The sequence below is a fragment of the Theropithecus gelada genome, chromosome 15, assembly GCF_003255815.1.
Source record: "Theropithecus gelada isolate Dixy chromosome 15, Tgel_1.0, whole genome shotgun sequence".
NCBI lineage: Eukaryota > Metazoa > Chordata > Mammalia > Primates > Cercopithecidae > Theropithecus > Theropithecus gelada.
This window is the reverse complement of record NC_037683.1, coordinates 19,058,634-19,079,984: the sequence shown is the minus strand read 5'-3', so window position 1 is coordinate 19,079,984 and position 21,351 is coordinate 19,058,634. Positions and strand designations below refer to the sequence as shown.

The following is a 21,351-nucleotide window of genomic DNA, read 5'->3' as shown; positions in this document are numbered from 1 at the left end:
TTCCAAGCAGTGGGGTCATTTTCACCCCAGAGGAGCTGCCCAGGTTTAACCTGTGTTCCCCTCCAGCTCAGGGCTTACAGCCCCCACCCACCCAAGCCTCTGTCCTCAGCCTCTTCTGACACCACTCCCTCCCTGGCCGTACCTCACTCCTTGTTAGGTGTGCCTCTCACTCACCTGCACCTTGACCTGCATACACTCCTGCCTTTCCTGCTCCAAGGCCACACACCTGGGTACCCTCCGTCGCAGCCCTGATCCCATCAGGATAGGGTTGTGCCTGTGCCTGAAACATTTCCTCCAAATGCTGGGGCACCCTGGGGGCAGGTGAGCCCACCAGCTCAGGACTGGGCACACAGGAGGGCCAGGGAAGTGTTTGCTGCTCCCCAAGGACAAGAAAAGGTGGGGTGAATGGGCAAGGCCAGGAGGGTGGGCACCCAGGGCCTTTGCCCATGGGCTATACAAGGTGCTTACCTGGGCCAAATGGGCACCTCAAGATGGGCCACAAATGTGCAGCTTTCCACACCCTTGGGCTTGGGGTGGAGAGCAACTATAGGGCCTTGAACTCTGGGAACACACTTCCCATTCCCAGCTGGGCCATGCTTTCCCCCTCCCCGCTCCCCCCTCTTCCCAGGGGGGCTGGGCATGTGACTCAGGGAAAACATTTGTGGACAGTGATTTTCCATTTCCTCTTTCTGGCATTTGTCAGAGGCACCTCTCCATTCTGGACAAGGCCATTGATAGATGTCACCACTCAACACCTGCCCCCTGTCCAGTTCTGTGCCAGGCACTGTGAGAGCCACGGCTAAAGGTGGCTCACCTTCATTCCCCGCTAGGCGTGCCCTTGATGGGTCAGCCAGCATGCATTGTGGGAGAGCCTGCTGAGCAGGCTGCTGGGCCTGTGGGGGAAGAAATTTCAAGTTCTTCAAGCCTATTGTAGCCTTGGGGTTTTAGCCTTACGATGGCTCTGTGAGCTTGACAGGGCAGGTCTTTTTCTCAGTTTAAGGGAGAGAAAACCGAATTCTTCCAGGAGGGTTAGGGCCTTGGTCACATCACCCTGAGGTCATGGCAGAGCCAAGTGTAAACTGAGTTCAGGGACCACTGGGGCCTGCCCTGCCCCAGGCTGGGAGATGTATCTTTTAGGGAAAAACAATAGGAAAACCACTTAAAGGTTGGCCAGGTGGGCCTGACCATGGCAGGCCAAGATGCCCAGTAGAACCAGGAGCCCCATTGTCTAGGGCCATCTCTGCCCACTCGCTCCATTACCCTGGGGCAGTCACTACCTCCCTTTCCCTCACCATCTAGAGAATGGAGAGCTGTGTTCTCCCACTGTGTTCAGGGTAGTCCCATCTTGTTGATCTTTCTGAGCTTATAGGAAATCCCAGATTCCTATGACATCATTCAAGCAAAGGAAATGTCTCAAAGCCAGTGATGGGAACCCAAGGAATAGTGGTCTATTCCTGTTTTCCTCACTTCCCCCTAGACCCAGATGCCTGCTGTTAGGGTTGAAAAATGAAGTAGAGACTGAGGGAGAGGTGGGGAGGGCCCAGACCAGAAGCTGGATAGGCAGTTCAGCACTGGCCCTTGGCAGTTAATTCCGGTTAGGATGGAGAGCCAGCTCCTCAGGCCTCCTCCCATCCCACCGGCCTGGCCCTTCGCTGAGAACCCACTGCCCGATGGGAACCTGGTCTCCCCACTCCTCCTACTGCCTGGGCACTTGCTTCAGCCGCCCTGTACTGACTGCTCTCCCCAGACAGCTGTGTCCTCAGAGCTCAGACAGTGGGGTTGAGCTCACGCAGCTGGTGGGGTAGAGCCAAGGCTGGAATGCAGGTTCCTGCTGTGTGCACTCCTGTCCTGGGCCCCTGCTTGATGGCCAAGCCCACCCTTGTCTGTCCCTGCACAGCGTCTTCCCACGGGAGTTGAAAGAGGTGTTTGCCTCGTGGAGGCAGGAGTGCAGCAGCCGCGGCCGGCCGGACATCAGTGAGCGGCTCATCAGCGCCTCCCTCTTCCTGCGCTTCCTCTGCCCAGCCATCATGTCGCCCTCACTCTTCAACCTGCTGCAGGAGTACCCCGATGACCGCACTGCCCGCACCCTCACCCTCATCGCCAAGGTCACCCAGAACCTGGCCAACTTTGCCAAGTGAGTGCCTCCTCCCTCACCAGGCAGAGTGGACGGGGCTGGCATCCGCAGGGCAAGCCCTGGGGGTGTTTCTGCCCCCAAGCTGGGCAGAGACCATAAACAGGCCCTGGTTTTGTCCCTGTCATCCTCAGTCCCTCTCCTTCCCACTTTTTAAAAAATAAAATCTCCACACTCTATCCTTCTACTCAAGGTATATGTCATTTTGATATGTTTCTTGATTTTTAAAGGTGGCAACATGAGACTTTTTTTTTTCCTTTTGCTTTTTTGAATTAATGTATTATTATAAGGATTCTCACATATCCCTTAGCATTCATTAAGCCCTGTTTTGAAATAAATGACTAATATTCCTCCAAGGGGAACTGGCCCGTATTTCCTTAACCCATTCCCTGTGCTTGGACACTCGAGTTGGGCACCACTGTCCTGGTGTCATGCTGTCAGGATGTCTTTCTTTGCTGATAAAGCACTATTGGTGTTTTCGGCTACATCCTTAGAGCAAGTGGGCAGAAGTAGAAGGGCTGGGTCATCTCACTGCTGTTCATTCTCAAAGCATGGATTGAGCCCCATCCTGGGGCTCTCTATGTACTGGGCTCCGACGGTACCAAGATGAATCAGCCCTGGTAGCGCTCAGTACTTCAGCCAGGGAGATGTGTGGAATAAGCAGGGGAGCAGTGACAGACACACATGAGCCTCTTAGAAAGGCTCTCAGCTTGTTGGGAGAGGAGACAGGAAAGCCTCCAGGGTGACAAGATCCCCCAACTGCATGTCAGGGTGAGGCATTCATTATCTCAAGGAAGAGGAGCAGAGGCCGAACATCCCAAGGAGGGCCATGTGCTATGCCAGGTCAGGAGAAGCTGGCAATGAGACCTAAGAGGACAGCAAGGACCTGAAGGCCAGACAGGGCTGTGGGAGCCACCAGAGAGTTTTAAACAAGAGAGAGGATGACCTTCCTCTGTTCTGGACCCTGAAAAGCTCACCCTGACAGCAATGGGCAGATGGGTTGCAAGGAGCAGGATGGTAGCCAGAAGACCTGAAAGGAGAGCATAGCTGTGGTTCTAGCAACAATGGCAGAAAATTGGCAGGGAGGGGAGGGGGTACAGGAGGCAGTGGCTACAAGGGACAAGGTTAGGGGTTATTAGAAGGCAAAATCAGCAGGCCATGCCATTTGGGAACGAGGAAGAGGGAGGAGTTGACAACTGCCAGAGGTTCTGGCTCAGTTATCTGTATGGGTAGTGGGGTCTCCACTTAGGGTAGGGAACTCTGGAGGAGGGCATGGGTTTGGGTGATGGTGATGACTTCACGCGTGGCCAGGCTAAGTAGGAGGGACTCCCAGGGGAGGTGCCTGCGCATATATTAATACATGTCTGAAAGCTCGTTGGGAGACCTGGGTTGAGCGTGGATTGAGCATCATCTGCATACCAGGACAGTGAAACTTGGAGGAAAAGCAGAAGGACACTGTTAACAGGCAGTGTATGGGGGACACAGAACATTCCAGGTCCTGAGATAAAAGGTTCAGAAAAGGGTCACTGTTACCATGAGCAAGGAGGGCCCTGGTGACCTCAGTCAGAGCATATTCAGCTGACTTGGGGAGTGAGTGGGGTGGGAGCCGGCCACAGTGGGGAAAGCGGGTGGTGGTGTCCCAGTGGAGGGAGTTCCTGGGCAGGGCCTGCCTGGGCCCAGAGTGCTCACCCAGCTACCCTCTCTCCAGATTTGGCAGCAAGGAGGAGTACATGTCCTTCATGAACCAGTTCCTAGAGCATGAGTGGACCAACATGCAGCGCTTCCTGTTGGAGATCTCCAACCCCGAGACCCTCTCCAACACAGCTGGCTTCGAGGGCTACATCGACTTGGGCCGCGAGCTCTCCAGCCTGCACTCACTGCTCTGGGAGGCCATCAGCCAGCTGGAGCAGGTGCCTGTGGCTGTGGGGCGGAGGTGGGGCCAAAAGCTACCATCGGTCTTTTAGTGTTCCCCCTTCCAGAGTAACCATGGAGGGCAGAGAATTTGCCCATGTGGCATGATCAGGAGCTAACTGCGTACCAGGAGCCCAGGGCTCCAGGCCAGGTCCTGTCAGAACACACTGGGGATTTGTGGGCCCCATTTTCTCTGTGAGCAAATGCTGTGTTCACTCAGCAGTATCTGCCAAGGCAGCCCCACTCTGGGTACTAGGGCTGGGGTGTTCCACATGCACTCAGCCTTTAGTGGACAAGTGCCACTGTGAGGCCTGCCAGAGCATGTGAGAAATAAAATTGGATCTTGAATTCACCTGTATGAAGAAGATGACTCAAGACCCTGTACCTCCACTTGTCCAGCAGGAAGTTGGAAACCTTTCTAGGATTGCCCTTGACCATCTGTTGACAAGGTTACTCCCTAGACACCTCTGACACTGCTGCAGTCACCTGAAGTGAGCCCTCCCTAGCCTGAGACTTCACTGACCCCCAGCCTCAGCCCACATAGTGAGCAATTAGTTCTTGGACTTAAGGGCTGGGTCTACCAGGAACTTCTTCCCAAATATCTGTTGCTTTCTAGGGCTCCAAGGGACCACCTTACTTTTGTAAGGTGCTGAAACTGGCCTGGAAGGCCCCTCATGCCTCCTGGTCCCATTCCCTAGAGGTGACCACTCAGAGCACTGGTATGCAGCCTCCTGGACGCGATCTGTGCATGTGTAAGCACGCACAAACATGCAGGCGCACACACATAGAGCTCTTTCCCTTTTTCAGTTTGTTTTAAAGCGAGAACGTACTGTGTATGCTGCTGTGTGCGTTTCTTACCACTCTATTGTGGGCCTCTTTGCTTGTCAGTGCAATCTGCACCACCGCCAGGGGCTTTTTAATGACTGCATCATATGAATGCTGTTTATTTCACCAGTCCCCTGTTGATGAACACTTAGGTTAGTCCTGACTTTTCACTAGAAATAGGTGCTGTTGCAATCAAAGGCCATCATTTTTGCTCATTTGTATCCACTTGCCTTTGGCTGTGAGAGACACAGGAGGGAGAAAGGGAAATGAGGGCCGAGACCCTCCTTTCCACTGGTTCCAGTCCCTGCGCTGCAGCCAACACCAGTCACTGTCACTGCCACCGCTTACCTTCCCCCTGTGCTGTCCACGTATCTGCACAACCAGGCGGGAAGAATGGAAGGTGATTGGTATTGTCACACTGGTGATAGGGTGCAACAGGGATTTGAAACACAACTGTTTGCCTCTCAATTGTGTGCTCTATTGCCTGCATGAGTTTTCACACTTTGTTTTCTCACAGAGACCTCTGTGGAAGCTTGTGCATAAACAGGTGAAGGCAGTGTCCCCGTAGCCTAGAATCCTCTGCCCCTCAAGTCCTCTAAAGCGTGCCAGCAAGGTTCAGATGGGTTCAGGCTCTGCCTTCTGCCTGACCAGCACCTGGGGGTGCCTGGACCATCTCCACTGGTGCTCAGGTGCCAAAGTGGGTCAGGCCCTAGCCCATCCCATGGAGTAGGTGATGTGAGAGGGGCTGTCACAGAAGCCTCTGGATGGAGAGGTGGTGGTGTGGAAATGCTGAGATTCCATGTGTGCTTTCCTCTCTGCGGAGGCACCAGGGCAGGGCAAACTGAAGGAGAGGCTTGCACTAGGTCAGCATCTCCCCCTGTGGGCCTCCTACTCCTGCCCCAGAAATATCTGGGAGCTGGTTAAAAACGTAGATTTACCGATTCCTGGGCTCACCCCCCTCCCAGACCCAGCAGCTCTGACTGGTGGCAGGTGGGGATCTGCACTTCTGACAGGCTCCGTGGTGGTTTTCAGCCACAGTGGCTGCAGCACATATAGCCTACCTGTGTGGTCCCAGGAGGTCACACCTGCCTCTTGCTGTGCCTTTGCAGAGCATAGTGTCCAAACTGGGACCCCTGCCTCGGATCCTGAGGGACGTCCACACAGCGCTGAGCACCCCAGGTAGTGGGCAGCTGCCAGGGACCAACGACCTGGCCTCCACACCAGGCTCTGGCAGCAGCAGCATCTCAGCTGGGCTGCAGAAGATGGTGATCGAGAATGATCTTTCCGGGTAAGAGCTGCCAGGCATGTTGGGTGTGGTGGGTGCGTGTGCAGACTAGGCACAGCCCACCTGTAATCTCAGATGAGGAAAGAGAATGCCTACCTAGTGTTTATAAAACAAACCCGGCAAGACTTGAGTTGTACAGGTCCTAAGTGGTGAACCTCCATTTGGGAATAATCAGGGAAGCCTTCCTAGAGGAGATGATGCTATAGTTTTTTTCTTTTCTTTTCTTTTCTTTTTTAATGTTTTAAGAAAAGTATCATTTCCACTGGTGGAAAAGGCATTCTAGGTAGAGGGACAAGCAAAGACATGATGTGTCAAAGAGTAATTGTCTCAAATAACCCCCAGCATTTCCAGATCCCCTGATATTTGTTAAAAATACACATGTTCCTGGTATTTCCTGAGCCTGAGTCAGAATCTTCAGAAGTGGTGTTTACCTGGGGGTGTTTTCAATAGGAGTTCGGTGGCTCTGCCAGGCTTGGAGGCTGGGAACCCCAGAAAACATAAAGTGTTGCTGAGACCCAGTCCTGGGGTCTGCTTTGCCTAAGTAAGACACACACAAGGCAGATTGGAAGGCAAAACATTCTTGTTTAAGTCAAAATAGGGACATTTCTTTCAGTTCATGGTGAAGCATTTCTGCTGCACCCCTACTCTCCCCTCTCCCACCGGGGATCCCTCTTACCCCAGCATGTGAGGCCGTGGCTGCAGCAGCAGAGTTGGGAGTATGGTCTCCCTGAGGCAGTGGCAAGGTAGGCTTTTAAGCAGGGGAGGGTGCTGAGATCAAGAACCTGCTGAGATCAAGAACCTGGGGTTAGGGGAGCCTAGGAGGGGCCAGAGATGCAGGTCCGCTGAGTCTTGCATTGGATCTGTTTGGTGAATGTGCCAAGCGAAGCCAAGCAGAGTCACAGGCCAAGAGTTTGAAGTGGGGGGTGCGGTGGACAGCCCTTGAGCAGCTGAGAGGCAGTCGGGCCCGTGAGTTCTGAAAAGACTGACCTGGCGTGTGGCCTGGGCAGCCAGGTTCCCACTGCTCTCCATCTTTCCTGGCTCATCTGCTGCTCTAGCCAGCTCTCCCAGGCCGATGAGCATTGCAGCCCCGAGTGGCTGCTGCTGCCCATCTCAGGGAGTGGCGCTTCCTTGCCATCTGAGGCTAAGCCAACCCATTCCGCATTCCAAGCCATATCAACCCCCCCAAGTCCTTGCTGCCTTCAGTTCCCCCCACCCACGTTCTTCTCTCCAAAGCCCCCCCGGCCCCCACCACAGTTATGCTTTCTTCCAAAGGAGCTAGCTTCTGGGGAGGGGCCAGGGAGAGGCCAGAGAAAAGCGTAGAGTGAGGAGGAGGCCAGGGCAAGTGCAGCCCTCCCACCGAGTCATGCTCTCCATGGAGCCTGCTCTCATTCCTTGTTTTTGCCAGGAACTCCAGCCCCCGCCTGCCAGTCAAACAAGGGAGCGGCAGCAGGAGGCTGGGCAAGAGGAGGTTTCACCGGGCCCCCACTTCAGTTACCAGTCTGATTAGGAACAAGAGGGAAGAGGCAGAGGGAACCCAGTGACTCTGAAGTTGGAGTTCTCAATGCAGGATCCGTGGATAGCAGAGAGCCACTGAGTTGTGGCTTAGGGCTTAGCTGAGGAGGAGTTTTCCAGAGCAAGCCAGGCCCCAGTACCCATTGTCCCAAGATGCAGCTGAACAGGGAAGGGGTCTTCCAGGCAGCGCGGCCTGAAATGTGCAGTGCTGGCCCCTAAAGAAGAGGTTCTGTGCAGGAGCAGCCGCCTCAGCCTCTGGTCCCCGGATTCTCCCACTCCTGTTACCCGAGCGCATCCATCTCCCCAGCGCTGGCTTGGGCTGCCAGGCCCCGGCAGGTTGGTGGGTGCTGTCGGTTTGGACCCGCCTTGGCTGCACTCACAGTTCTTCTTTTCCCCTTCTTTCCCTGTGTGTGCTTGTCTCCCTGCAGTCTGATAGATTTCACCCGGTTACCGTCTCCAACCCCCGAAAACAAGGACTTGTTTTTTGTCACAAGGTCCTCCGGGGTCCAGCCCTCACCTGCCCGCAGCTCGAGTTACTCGGAAGCCAACGAGCCTGATCTTCAGATGGCCAACGGTGGCAAGAGCCTCTCCATGGTGGACCTCCAGGATGCCCGTGCGCTGGATGGGGAGGCAGGCTCCCCAGCGGGCCCCGATGTCCTCCCCACAGATGGGCAGGCCCCTGCAGCTCAGCTGGTGGCTGGGTGGCCAGCCCGGGCAACCCCAGTGAGCCTGGCAGGGCTGGCCACGGTGCGGCGGGCAGGCCAGACACCAACCACACCAGGCACCTCCGAGGGCGCGCCAGGCCGGCCCCAGCTGTTGGCACCGCTCTCCTTCCAGAACCCTGTGTACCAGATGGCGGCTGGCCTGCCGCTGTCACCCCGCGGCCTTGGCGACTCAGGCTCTGAGGGCCACAGCTCCCTGAGCTCACACAGCAACAGCGAGGAATTGGCGGCCGCTGCCAAGCTGGGAAGTTTCAGCACTGCCGCGGAGGAGCTGGCTCGGCGGCCCGGTGAGCTGGCACGGCGACAGATGTCACTGACTGAAAAAGGCGGGCAGCCCACGGTGCCACGGCAGAACAGTGCTGGCCCCCAGAGGAGGATCGACCAGCCTCCGCCCCCACCCCCGCCGCCACCTCCTGCCCCCCGCGGCCGGACGCCCCCCAACTTGCTGGGCACCCTGCAGTACCCAAGACCCTCAAGCGGAACCCTGGCATCAGCCTCACCTGATTGGGCAGGCCCCAGTACCCGCCTGAGGCAGCAGTCCTCTTCCTCCAAGGGGGACAGCCCAGAACTGAAGCCACGGTCAGTGCACAAGCAGGTCAGTGCCACTAGTCAGAGGGCAGGGCTGGGCACTTGGGCCCAGCTGGGCTGTCATACCCCATACCATCCTCCTCCTCTCAGTCATTTCACCTCCTCCCTCACCCAGCTGCCATCCCATCCCACCAGCCTGCCACATGCACCACCACCCCCTCCCCCTGGCTTCTTCCTGAATCCTGTGAACCAGGGACACTGTAGCCTTGGGGAACTCCAGGCCCTTCTGTCAGTGCCCCTAGGGGCAGGCTGGGGTCAGAGAGAAAGAGTGCATTCATCTTCAGTTCCAAGCCTGTCGAAGCCCTCACCCAAAGGAGGAGTCATCCTGCCCTACTCTGGCCCCACACTCCCCTCCCAAAATGTTTTCACAGGCTGGACAGACCTCCAGGCACAACCACCTGGAGCATGGATGGCCCTGTCACCCAAAGGCTGCAGGCGGTGTCTGGAGTGGAGGTGCCTTGGGCTGACAGCCCAGCCTGGCCCTGTCCTCCTCTCAGCTCAGCCTGGCCCGGTGCCCCCAGTGGCAGGGTCACTCTCTGTCCCCTTGGCAGCAGAGGGTGCTGCTCAGGAGGCCACCTGGCACCTGTCGGCTCTGCCTTCGGCTACTGTCTGAGAGACAGAGTTCCTGGGTGGGGACTGCCTCTGTAGGCGCTCAGTCAGCTGGAGGACCCTTCCCTCCCCACCATGTCCCAGAGCTGCTTGTCCTTGTGGCTCACCTGGGCCACTAATGCCCTTCCTGCTTGCCCTCCGCCTCCCTCCAGCCCCTCACAGCTGTGTTTCGTTGTAGGGCCCTTCACCCGTGAGCCCCAATGCCCTGGACCGCACAGCCGCTTGGCTCTTGACCATGAACGCGCAGTTGTTAGAAGACGAGGGCCTGGGCCCAGACCCCCCCCACAGGGATAGGCTAAGGAGTAAGGACGAGCTCAGCCAAGCAGAAAAGGTAAAGCTGGACCCTGGCAGCTCGGGGCAGGGCGGGGCTGCCTCCTGGAGCAGCTGGTAGGAGTCTCTCCCCCAGGTCCCCCAGCAGTGGGTGCTTGTGTCCTTGTGAAGGGCTTGTCCCCTCTGAGCCCCTGTTCCCTGTGAGGATAGCAGTCAGTGGGGTCTGGAAGAAAAGTAACAAGAGGGATGGATTAGCAGCTTAGACCTGAGGCTTCCCATCTACAGATTGGAATCACAAGGGAATTGTCTTAGATATACTGACTCCTGGGACCTCTGGGAAGGCTCCTTAGCCTGGGGCAACTGAGGCAGCTGAGCTTCCTGAGGATCTGGGGGTTGAGGGGCTGAGGGTGCCCAAGAGACATATAGAGCCCCCCTGAGGGAGCCTAGTACCTGAGGAGGCAGAGGCATGGGTCCCCAGGATGACTGGGAGAGCCACCCCAGCCTGGCCTCCGGGGCTTGTGCCTGCCCACAGCCTGGGTCTTCACCACTCTGGTCTCCACCAGGGCCTGGGAAAGAAACAGCAGTTACCAGCATTGGGGGTGGGGTCAGGCTACCATTGAGATGTTTTCTTCCTCACTCCTGGGAAAAGAACCTATTCTGAAAATCAAAATCTCACTCTGCCACACACATCTAGCATCTGCTGGGGCAGGGGGATGCTTTGTTGGTCTCCCAAGCCTTCCAGCTGTGGCAGCTGCTCTGGATCGGGGGGTAGTTTTTGTCTCCTACTGCCAGCTGCAGTCCATGTAGACGGAGGAACCAGCGCAGGCCCCAGATCGGCAGGCGCTTCTCCACTCCCCTCTGGATGCTCTCGCCCCTCCGGGCCCCAGGAAAGCCTGTGGCAGCCTCTCGAGCAAGAGTATTGGGGTCAGAATGGCAGAACTTCTCCCTGGCCTCAGGCGAGGCCCATCTCCATGCTGCATCCTGCCGCCACCACCATCCCTGGTCCACTACATCCACCTGCTTTCACCATAGTTACGTGAAGGGGACCAGGGGACAGGGGACACAGTGCTCTCAGAGCCAGAGTTTGGCTGGGGAGCGAGGAGGCCTGGCCTCACTCCAGGCTCTTTGCATCCCTGTGTCCTCATGGCGTCTGGCCCCTCTCGATCCCGGCGCTGGCCTTTCCTTGCTCAGCACAGAGCACCTGGCTCCTCTGTGCAGCCACGCCGCTTCCCAGCCTCATCCACATCCCTGTTGCTCCCTGATGGTTGGGGTCTGTGCTGGACTGAGGCAGATCCAGAGCCTGGACCACCTGCCTTTCAATTCTCTCTCTCTCCATTTCCTCATGCCACTGCCACCCTCTGGCTTTAGATTCAAACAGAGGCTGGGAAGCTGGGATCTTACCCTGCTAGTCAGTCGCTCTTCATGTGACATGGTCTCCTTGTCTGGGCCTCAGTTTCCCCTCCTGCAGAGCTCCCACCTCTCAGGGTGCTGTCACACGTCCTTCATATATCCAAGGGTTCTTTAACCTTTGTCATAAAAAGTTCAAAGCCCTAGTTACACCCTTACTCCTGGGATTTGGGTTTGAGTCTTCATCCCCGCCATAGCCATACAGGTCAGGTTGGGAGCTTGGAGTGGAGAACCCCTGGTGGGAAACAGGCACACGTCTGGCTGCAGCCCCCACCAGCTGGGCTCCTTGGGCATCTCTTTGCTATATGAAGTGGGCGGGTCACAGCCACTGGGGCCTTCCAAGTGGGGCTCCTCCTACCCTTCCTCCCACTCGGGCTGACGAAGCTGTGCTCTCTGTGTCCTGGGTGCTGTGCCCGTGGATGCTCCTCTCCTGGTAGGACCTGGCGGTGCTGCAGGACAAGCTGCGAATCTCCACCAAGAAGCTGGAGGAGTATGAGACCCTGTTCAAGTGCCAGGAGGAGACGACGCAGAAGCTGGTGCTGGAGTACCAGGCACGGCTGGAGGAGGGAGAGGAGCGGCTGCGGCGGCAGCAGGAGGACAAGGACATCCAGATGAAGGGCATCATCAGCAGGTGGGGCCCACACCTGTCTGGCCCGGCTACAGGCACAGGCAGGGCAGCCATCACTGCCTTCAAGGAGGCCCCTGGTGGGAGAGCCTCCTCAAAGGATGAGCTGAGTGTGGAGAAGAGGAGGGAAGAGAGTGGCTGGGCAGTGGGAACAGCGTGAGCACAGGCCTGGAGGCAGAAGGTGGCCTAGAAGGTGGGCAGCCCATGCAGAATACAAAGCTGGGGATGAGGCTGGACCAGTGACAGCTGGCTCCTGATGGGCCTGAGCCCCTACAAGGAGCCATGCCATCTTAGCGCTCTCAGGGATGCTGAGAAGCTGGATTAGGGGGTGCCAGGAAAGACAGTGAGAACCAAATACAGGGTAAGAAAAGTGGGAATGAGCATCAGTTACGTACAGAAGGTGAAGGTGGAAGACACAGCATAGCCCCCAGATTCCTACCAAGAGTGTCTGGGTGTGGGCGTATCAAGGTGCCAGTTACTGAGCTGGGAACTGTTAAGAGGAGTGGTTTGGGTGGGGAGGGAGAGGGGGATGGTGCCAGTCTGATATCCTGAGTTTTAAGCCTGGGTTATCTGGGAAAGGGCTTCAGAGGAACAGCAAGTTTTAATGCTGACTCTCATCTTTTTGAAGGCTTATGTCAGGCCCCATGGTGACGCCTCCATCTCTGTCTCTGCCTGTGGGTAGGGCATGTCTACCTTGATGTCAGGCAGGGAGTGCAGTCAACCCCAGGGTCCCAGTTGTGGAGTTTACTTCCTTCTAATACCAAGCACAGGAGGACAGACAGTGTGTCTTGTTTGCATTGGCCTGGTCTAAGACCCCATCAGCTGGACAGACCAAGCAGGTGTGCAAGAGCCAGGAAGGCCTCCACTCCATGCTTTGTCCATGGCATAAGGCCTTCCCGGATTCCTCCTATTTAGACGACCTGTTTCTCTGTTCCTGACTGTTGTTTGTTTCATTTACTTGTAGTTTTGTTCATTATAAAATAGTTAACATGAGTGAAACCAGGGTGATTAGAAACCTGCTGTTCACTTGATCGCCAGCTCTGCTCTTGGCTCACCTTGTGTGTGTTTCCAAGAATGGAAATACTTTTCAATTTAACTGCCTTCTCCACATTGTTTGTATTCTCTGATACTTGCACGTTCTGAATTCAGAGACTTGCTTAACACGTTCGTTTCTACTAACCAGTCCTGGAATATTTCCTCCTTAATGTAAGTGCCAATTAGGTAGATAGTGTTCAAGTATTCCATATCCTTACTGGCTTTTCTCTTTCTCCCTTCATTCCAACTGGTGTTTGCTTTATATACACTGAAACTATTCTTAGGTGCATACACATTTAGGCTATTTATGTACTATTGTTGAATTAACCTCTGTCATTATAAAAATCACCTTCTTTATCCCTTGGAATATTCTTTGCTATGAAATCTGTCTTGTCTGCTATTAATGTAGCCACCCCAACTTCCTTTTGATTTGTGTTAGTATGGTATAGCTTTTTTCATCCTCGTGCCTTTAACTCATTGTCTTAGTCCATTCAGGCTGCTATAACAAGATACCTTAGACTGGGTAATTTATAAACAACAGAAAATGTATTGTCCCCAGTTCTGAAGTCTTAACATCAAAATGTCAGCAGATTCAGGGTATAATGAGGACTCTCTGCTTCATATTATAGTGCCCTGTTGCTGTGTTCTCACATTGTCGGGGGTGTGAACAAGCTCCCTTGGGCTTCTTGTATAATATAAAAGCACTAATCCCATTTTTGAAGGCAAAACCCATATGATGTAATCACCTCTCAAAAACCCTACCTATTAAGATAATCACCTTGGGGGTTAGGTGTCAATGTATGAATTTAGAGGGTGACACAAACATTCAGAGCATAACACTCATCTATATGTATGAAGTGAGTTTGTTTTAAAGGCACCATACTGTTGGGTCTTGCTTTTGTCTAAATGTTTCTGCCTTTTAATTGGATTGTTTTGACCATTTACATTTAATGTAATTACTGATATATTTAAATCTGTTGCCTTGTTTCCTATTTGTACCATCTATTCTTTTTTTCCTGCCTTCTTTTGGACTGAGTATTTTTTTATGATTCCATTTTGTCTCCTATTGACTTATTAGCTGTATCTCTTTTTTGCTCTAGGGCAGGGATTGGCAAACTTTCTACAAAGGAGCAGATCAAAAGTATTTGAGGCTTTGTAGGCCATATGGCTCTATTGCAACTGTTCAGCTCTGCTGTTGTAGCAGAACTATTTGTGTGAGATGGCTGTTTACAAAAACAGGCAATGGTCCAGATTTGGCCCTCACCCTGAGGCTGTAATGACAGGGAGTCTGTCATTGTCTTTGTTCCTCTGTACTTTATGTATCTGTTTTCCCTGGCTGTTTGTAAGATACTTTTTTCTTTTTTTTTTAAATCACTGGTTGTCAGTAGTTTGATTGTGATGTTCATTGGTGTGGTTTTCTTCTAGTTTCTTGGGTCTTGGGTTGTATGTGTGCAGTCCCACCTCCCCGCATTTCTTTGTCTGGGATTCCTAGCACACGTGCATTAGGCTGACTCATATTGTCCTGTATATCACTGATGCTGTGTTATCTTCTTCATTTTTCTTCTGTTTTTTGTCTTTGATAGTTTCTATGACTATGTCTTCAAGTTTGCTAATTATTTCTTCTTCAGTGTGTAACCTGCTATTAATCTGATCCAGTATTTTTTCACTGCAGATGATTATATTTTTCACCTCTTAGAATTTCCATTTTGCTTTAAATTCCATCAGTTTTAATTCTCATTGTGCTTTTACTTCTATTTTCTGAAACATGTAGAATGTATTTATAATACCTTGTTGTTTTCATGTCCTTGTCTAATTCTATCATCTGTGACATCTGAGTCTGTTTTTACTGATTTATTTTCCACCTGCTTATGAGTTTTTCTACTTCTCTCTGTATACTTAGTAATTTTTGGTTGGATGCCAGGCATTGTGAATCTTACAGTTAGGTGCTGAATGTTTTTGTGTCCCTTTAAATCCTTTCTGGGGGCTTTGTTCTGGGAGACAGTGAGGTTACTTGGAATCTGTTCAATCCTCTCGGGGTTTCCTTTTAAGTTTTGTTAGGCTGCGTCCTGCAGAGCCTTTAGTCTTGGCCTAACGTGGCCCTGCTGCTGAGGGGGTTTCCTTCCACGGTCCTCTGTGATGCCCAGTGTTAGTGCGTCACTCCACTGTTGCTGGTACAACATGAACTGCTTCTGGGATTGTTTTGTGTTCTCCTTTCTGATGGTTCTTGCCTAGCCTGGTAATTTTCTCATCTGCATGCAGATATTATTCAGAGTCACAAGGGGAACCCCCACTTGGGAGCTGTGTGGAGTTTCTCGCTGCCTCTTGCTCCTCTCTAGCTGTCTGCCCTGCAAGTCCCACACTTTGACCTTCCTGACCTGCCTGTCTCCTCAGCGCAGTGAGGCTGCTGACTCTGCCTTCCCTCTGCTTCCAGGCCGTTCACTGGGCTCACCTTGTTGGTTTCCGTTCTCCTAGAAATTATTGTACTGCATTGCCTATATTATGTCCAGATTTCTGGTTTGTTTGTTTGGTTTTTAATAAAGGGATGGGGTCTCGCCATGTTACCCAGGCTGGTCTTGAATCCCTAGCCTCAAGTGATCCACCCTCCTTGGCCTCCCAAAGTGCTGAGATTATAGGCGTGAGCCAATGTGCCTGGCCCTATTTGTTTTTAAGATGAGGGTAAATACAGTCTCCTTCCAATCTAATTTTCCTTAACAAAACTAATACCCTCCCCACACCCCACCCCCAGCGCAAGCTTTCCTCAGAGTGGTACCTTCCTGTACTGGGGAACCTGCCCCGAGGGTCCCCCCCTGCCACCACTCCTCCTGGTTAGTGCTCCCTGAACTGCTGCCCTGCTGCCCCCATTACAGTCCCATGCCCGGCACTGTGGCTCCCTGTGTGTCTGCTGTGAGTGGACCAAGGGCTTGCCCAGGGTGCGGTGGCTGCTCTGGGCTGGAGGAGTCAAGAGGGCAGGGATGGAGAGAAGCCTTGGGAGTGGAGGGCTCATCTGAGAAGAGTGCGGAACAAGGAGAAGGGATGCTGAGGCCAAAGCCCTGTGGAACCCCCATGTCCAGGGGCAGACAGGACAAGGCATCTGAGACAGGCAGACCCAGAGAGTGTGGAATCCCAAAGCCAAAGGAGAGTGGGAAGGTGGGAGTGCCCAGCAGTGAGAGTGTCTCAGGAGCCAGCCAGGTGGGGCCGGGGGGGCTCCCAGGGAGGGAGCAGCAGGACAGAGCCAGCCTCCTGCCCACTGAGCTTCTGCAGATGGTGTCCCCCAGCCTCTGCTCATTGTCCTACCTGCACACCGGTCCTTCAGATGTCTCCTACCGATGTGCCACCTCCCAGCCTACCCTCCAGGAAAAGTCACTGCTTTCTGCTCTTTGTTCCAGGGACCTGAGCTTTCCACTAGAGCAGCTGCTCCATGCAGGGTGTAGTTAGTTACTCGTGCTTCCTGCCCTGTGAATTCCTTGAGGGAGAGAACTAGAGTTCATTCATCTTGGTACCTCGAGTGCCCAGTGCAGAGTCTGCACAACTTTGTGAAGATGGCAGGGGCAGGGCGGAAAAAGTTCTAGAGCCTTTCAGGGCCTTCATCGTTCCAGCACCTGCCTAGCTCTAGGGGTTTTGAAGATCTAACACCCATTCCCACCCATCTTGGCTCCTAGAAGAACATCGGGAAGGGGGCAGCCCAGGGGCCTCTGGGGCTTTAGGAGCAGCAAGTGTGGGATGTGGAGGTAAGGAAGGAGGCCCAGCAGTGTCAGTTGCTGGGAGTCGGCTGGAAGGCCTCTGTCCCAGGCAAGTATGGGAGGCAAGTCTGTGACCCAAGGAGGGGGTCTCCTAGTGTGTCCCTGCTCTGCGTGGGGTTGATGGGCTTGTTCCCACACCCTCCCCACCTCTGTTGCCTCCAGGGCCAGCCTGACTGTCCCTGTCTCTGGTTATAGGTTGATGTCTGTGGAGGAAGAACTGAAGAAGGACCATGCAGAGATGCAAGCAGCTGTGGACTCCAAACAGAAGATCATTGATGCCCAGGTGGGGGCTCTGGCCCTTTGGTCAGCCACAAGAGTTAAAGGGCCTGGGATTAGGAGGGGGTGACTTGAGCCTCTCCATCCTCAGTCATACCTCACTGCAGACACTGAGGGGAATAAGAAACCAGAATCTCTGCCCTGAGAAGTCAGACCTGTGGTCTTAGTGGGCCACAAGCTCACTGGGACAGGCTGTGAAAGGAGGGAGACAGCTCCTCCCCTGCCGGGGCTCTTGGTGGGTATTGTCTTTCACCAGGACTGCTGACCAAAGAGTGGAAGCTACCAGGAGGGAGGTGGGGTTAGGAGTGATGGCAGACTGGTCAGAGGGAGCAGAGGGACTCTTGTTCACAGCTGTGGCATCCAGGCTGCATTGAGGGGAGACATGAAAGGCTCTCTGGCTCCAGCCTCCTTTACTCAGGGCTGCACTGCTTTCCTTTACTCGCCCAGGAGTAGGTTGGGCCTTGCTCAGACTGTAAACTGCATAGACCAGGAGCGGTGACCTCTGGTGTGTCACGCAGACACATGTGAGCAAGAGTGCCGGCCCCAGGGGCCTCAGGCAGCCCATAGATAGCACCAGAGCTGCTCCATTTGGGATGATAAGCAGGCATCATGCGTCCATGATGCTGCAGAGGCCTCTGCCCACCTTCTCTTGCCAACTGCTCGCAGCCTAGAGCCTGCCTGCCCCCCTCATCTCTAGGCCACCCCATTCCTTACTATCCCAGTGCTTGTCGTAGGTACACAAGGCCCTAAGGAGGCCCCTAAGGAGCCTGTCCCATGACCCCCGCTCACACCCCCGTTGTCCACAGGAGAAGCGCATTGCCTCGCTGGATGCCGCCAATGCCCGCCTCATGAGTGCCCTGACCCAGCTGAAAGAGAGGTACAGCATGCAAGCCCGTAACGGCATCTCCCCCACCAACCCCACCAAATTGCAGATTACTGAGAACGGCGAGTTCAGAAACAGCAGCAATTGTTAACCTGCCTGAGGAGGGAGGAAGCTACCCAAGGAGAGGGGGACTGTGGTGGCCAAGGGCAGGGTCTCGGCCTGGGGAGGCACCCACGGTTGCAGCCCCAGCGCAGGTGTCAGGGGGCCGAGCCTCCCCTCCCCGCCGCTGTCCAGGAGGTGGCCGCAGAGGGAGCCGCCAGAGACTGAAGCAGCGTGAGGCGAGGTCACCAGCCGCTCCCTGTGGGGTGCGGGCAGAAGAGACTGCACGCTGGGGAGTGGGGACAGCCTGGTGAGGCAGGGGGCCTGCCAAAAACATGTCTGTTGGTTCCTGAATGTGGCGTGTCCTTGTCCTCCTGGATCTGGCCGAGTGCATGTTCCCCACATCCATGCCAGGGAGGGGGCTTCTTGGAGGGGGGATTCAAGGACTAGGGGCCTATACCTGTGGCTTCCCCTCACCTCCTTGAGGGTCCCAGGACTCCCTGGCAGCCAAGCCCTGTCCTGTGGGACCTGGCACTTGGTGGATTGGTTGGCAGGCAGGAAGATAGGAGGACACAGGGCAGGAGGTCAGTGTCCCCTGCCTGTCTCCATCCGAAGCACCTGCCACTGCATGCGGCCTATTGGGACCTTCCTGGCTGTGAGGAACTGAGGATTCTTACCCACCCACCCCCTCTGAACCTGTCCCCAGAGCGCCACCTGCCACCTTCTTCCCTGCCTTAGTTGTATTGCCAGATAGACCCAGTGAAGGCCATGGCTTTTTCTTGTGAGCTGTTATCCCTGTGGGGAGGACCCACAGCTTCCCACACTTCCCACACAGGCCCAGGCTGATGCTCTAGGGCTCCCAGAAGCCAAAGATCTGGGTGGATCTGGCCAGATGGCTCTGAGCACTGTATCTGCCTTTTCCTGGGGCCCAGCACACCCAGGGCACAGTGGCCCTGTAGGGAGTGCCACCTGGTGCTCACCCTGAGAGAAAAGGTGATCCTTCCTCTGAGTGATGGTTTAAAAAAAGATTCTAACGCCTGCAGGCCCTGAGAAGGTGGATAACTGTGATTTTTTTTCCTTTCACAGTATGCATTAGAAACAAAAGCCCGCTTGCTCGCTTGCTGGAACACAGGGGCCTTTTAAGTTGAGCGTGCGCACTGCATGGGAAATAGCGGCCCTGGAGGATGTTAGACTTGCTCCCTCTCCAAGACAGCAGCAGCCTGCACCCAGCCCCGTGTGTGCAGCCGGCCTCCTCCTCACCCTTCCCGGCCCCCGGCCAAGGACCCAGGCGCTGCATAGAGGGGAGGGGCGCACCCCACAGCTGGGGCAGGTTTTCCTCAGCTCTAGGCTGTTCCGTAGCTTATCTGCCCCTCCCCTACTTTCAAGACAGATGAGCAGGAGCTTGGGTCTCTCTCGGCCCCTGTCTGTTCCCAGCCCCTGCAGATTCCAAGCAAGGGCCCTGGGTAACAAGGGTGGAAGTGGGGCCTTTGCCAGCAGAACCAAGGCAGGGTGAGCTGCAGGAACCACCCCGCTGCCCCTGCAGCTGGAATGTGCCACAGAGGCCCCACCGGAAGGGTGGATGTGCTGGAGGGGTGGCCCAGAGCCATACTGCATCCACCCTGAGCTCAGGGACAGGTGACAGCAGCTGCTCTGGGAAGGGGCTCTTAGATGTAACCTACAATTCAGTTAGGCTAGAGACAGATGCTGGTGGAGGGAGGGCTGGGCCACCAGGGGTCACAGACCACAGGAAGATGGGAGGCAGGAGCAGAGGCCCTGCCCCCACCCCTTCCTGCCCCACTCCTGTCTTGTCCCCACCCATGCGCCTTCGTGCCTGAGACCAGGGTGACCACACAGGCAGGGCCTGGCTCCGATCTCATCCTCCCACTGCCCAGTGAGCCCTGCCCTCCTCTCCCCAGCCCCCTCCCACCGCTGCCTCGTAGAGTGACCTCGGACAGAGCCTCCTTAGCAATATGGGGAGGCTCCCAGGGCCTGGACAGGTGGGCTCGGAGGCCACCCGCTGTGGCCGGTGCCAGCTGCCCTTGCAGGGGTGGGTGAGCTCTCAGGCCGAGAGCCTTATTTACCTAGTGCAAAAACTGTAAAAGTGTACAGACTCTTCACAGATTTTTATCTTAATTGCAAGTCTGCCGATTTTGTAAATGTTCTTGGTGTTTGACTGTAATGTAACTATCTCACCTAATGGTTGTACATATCCTTTGGTCCTGGTGCTGCCGAGGGCTGGCCGGGACTGCTGCTCTCCCAAGGGTTTTATTTTATTTCTGAATCTAGAGAACAGTATTGGGCAGGAGGAAGAGGCTTTTGAGGTCTGCAGGGGTTGTTTTCCCTACCTGTGGCATTTATGTGTTGGCTTTGCAGCTGCTGTCTGGGTAGCAGCTGCTGGGGTGCTTTCACTGGGCCAGTCAACAGGGGCTCCTGCCCGGGCCACAGAGAACCTGAGTTCCCAGGAGCTGGGCCCTGCCTGCAGCCAGGGATGGGATTGCCAGAGGCCCTGGAGGGAAGGACAGTCCCTGCTGGGGAAAAACACAGCCCTGGGGCCCCCTGGTCACTGAGACTCAGCCTCTGCTGGAAAAAGCCACGCCCTCCCTGCTAGCACAGAGGCCTGACTGACTTTTTTCCTTAACTTCCATGTTCTGGGTGATGGAAACTGCCAAACCTCCTGTCAGTGAGGACTCTTTCCAACTGCCCAGAGAGTGGGGGTGGAGGACCGAGGCTACAGCTCCACACGCCCCGGTCCCCCAGAGCATCTGCCCCAAGTACACCTCCCCTTGCGCCCCGCACAACTGCGGGAGCCAGACTGTCCAGGGAAACAGCCCCTCTTTTCTACACACTCAGCCACAAAGCCCCCCAGCCCCCACACTGCGTCCCAGCTCCCCTCTTTTGTAAGTATGTGAAAAGGAAAAAATGCAAACATTGGAGTTTGGGCTGGAGCTCCTCCCTCCAGCTGCGACTTTTAACTATGTAATAATGTACAGAGGAAGCTGTTGGTGTTCTAAGACTCTGTGTGGCTGTGCAATTTCTGTACATTTGCAATTAGAAATATTAAAGATTTATTTAGCTATTTTAAGCCTGACTCGTGTCTCCATTCAGCTGTGTGATGTTATAGGGGTGACCCTGAGTCCGGAGTGGACACTGGCCTTTATCAAGGGGACCCCATCATCTGGTTCACTCTGGTGGCAGTCGTGGGCAAGGGATACCCCTAAAGCCAGTGGTGGTGGTCTGGCCAGCTTGGCTCACTGGGTGATCTGGGATCGCCCCTCCTCCTCTGAGTTGGGGGGTCTCTGCACCAGGGAGTAGAGCAGTTGTCCTCTTAAAGGCTCTCCCTTGACTCTGACATGTTTGGAAGAAAAGTCTTCGCTGGCCCCACCACCTCCTGGGAGATAGGGCGGCCCCAGCACCTTCACTGCAGCACACACTGGCTCTTGGCAGGCGCTGCATTTAAGTGCTTTCGCATCCACTGACATCTGGCTCTGGGAGG

General features: G+C 54.9%; 1 protein-coding gene across 2 annotated transcripts in view; it reads left to right on the top strand.

Moving 5' to 3' along the window:
• The window catches only part of DAB2IP (DAB2 interacting protein), a 217,109-nt gene extending 196,169 nt beyond the window's left edge, over positions 1-20,940 (top strand). Inside the window, exons 9-17 of one of the 2 annotated variants that reach the window (XM_025359837.1) lie at positions 1,898-2,134; positions 3,840-4,041; positions 5,977-6,155; positions 8,093-8,981; positions 9,762-9,914; positions 11,698-11,891; positions 16,856-16,943; positions 17,743-17,813; positions 18,945-20,940. In XM_025359837.1, the coding sequence (XP_025215622.1) occupies positions 1,898-2,134; positions 3,840-4,041; positions 5,977-6,155; positions 8,093-8,981; positions 9,762-9,914; positions 11,698-11,891; positions 16,856-16,943; positions 17,743-17,813; positions 18,945-18,954 (2,023 nt within the window). In that variant the 3' untranslated portion in view covers positions 18,955-20,940. Of the gene's footprint in view, positions 1-1,897; positions 2,135-3,839; positions 4,042-5,976; positions 6,156-8,092; positions 8,982-9,761; positions 9,915-11,697; positions 11,892-16,855; positions 16,944-17,742 lie in introns of both variants that reach the window. The other variant, XM_025359838.1, reaches the window with a different exon arrangement.
• Positions 20,941-21,351: the final 411 nt, after the last annotated feature.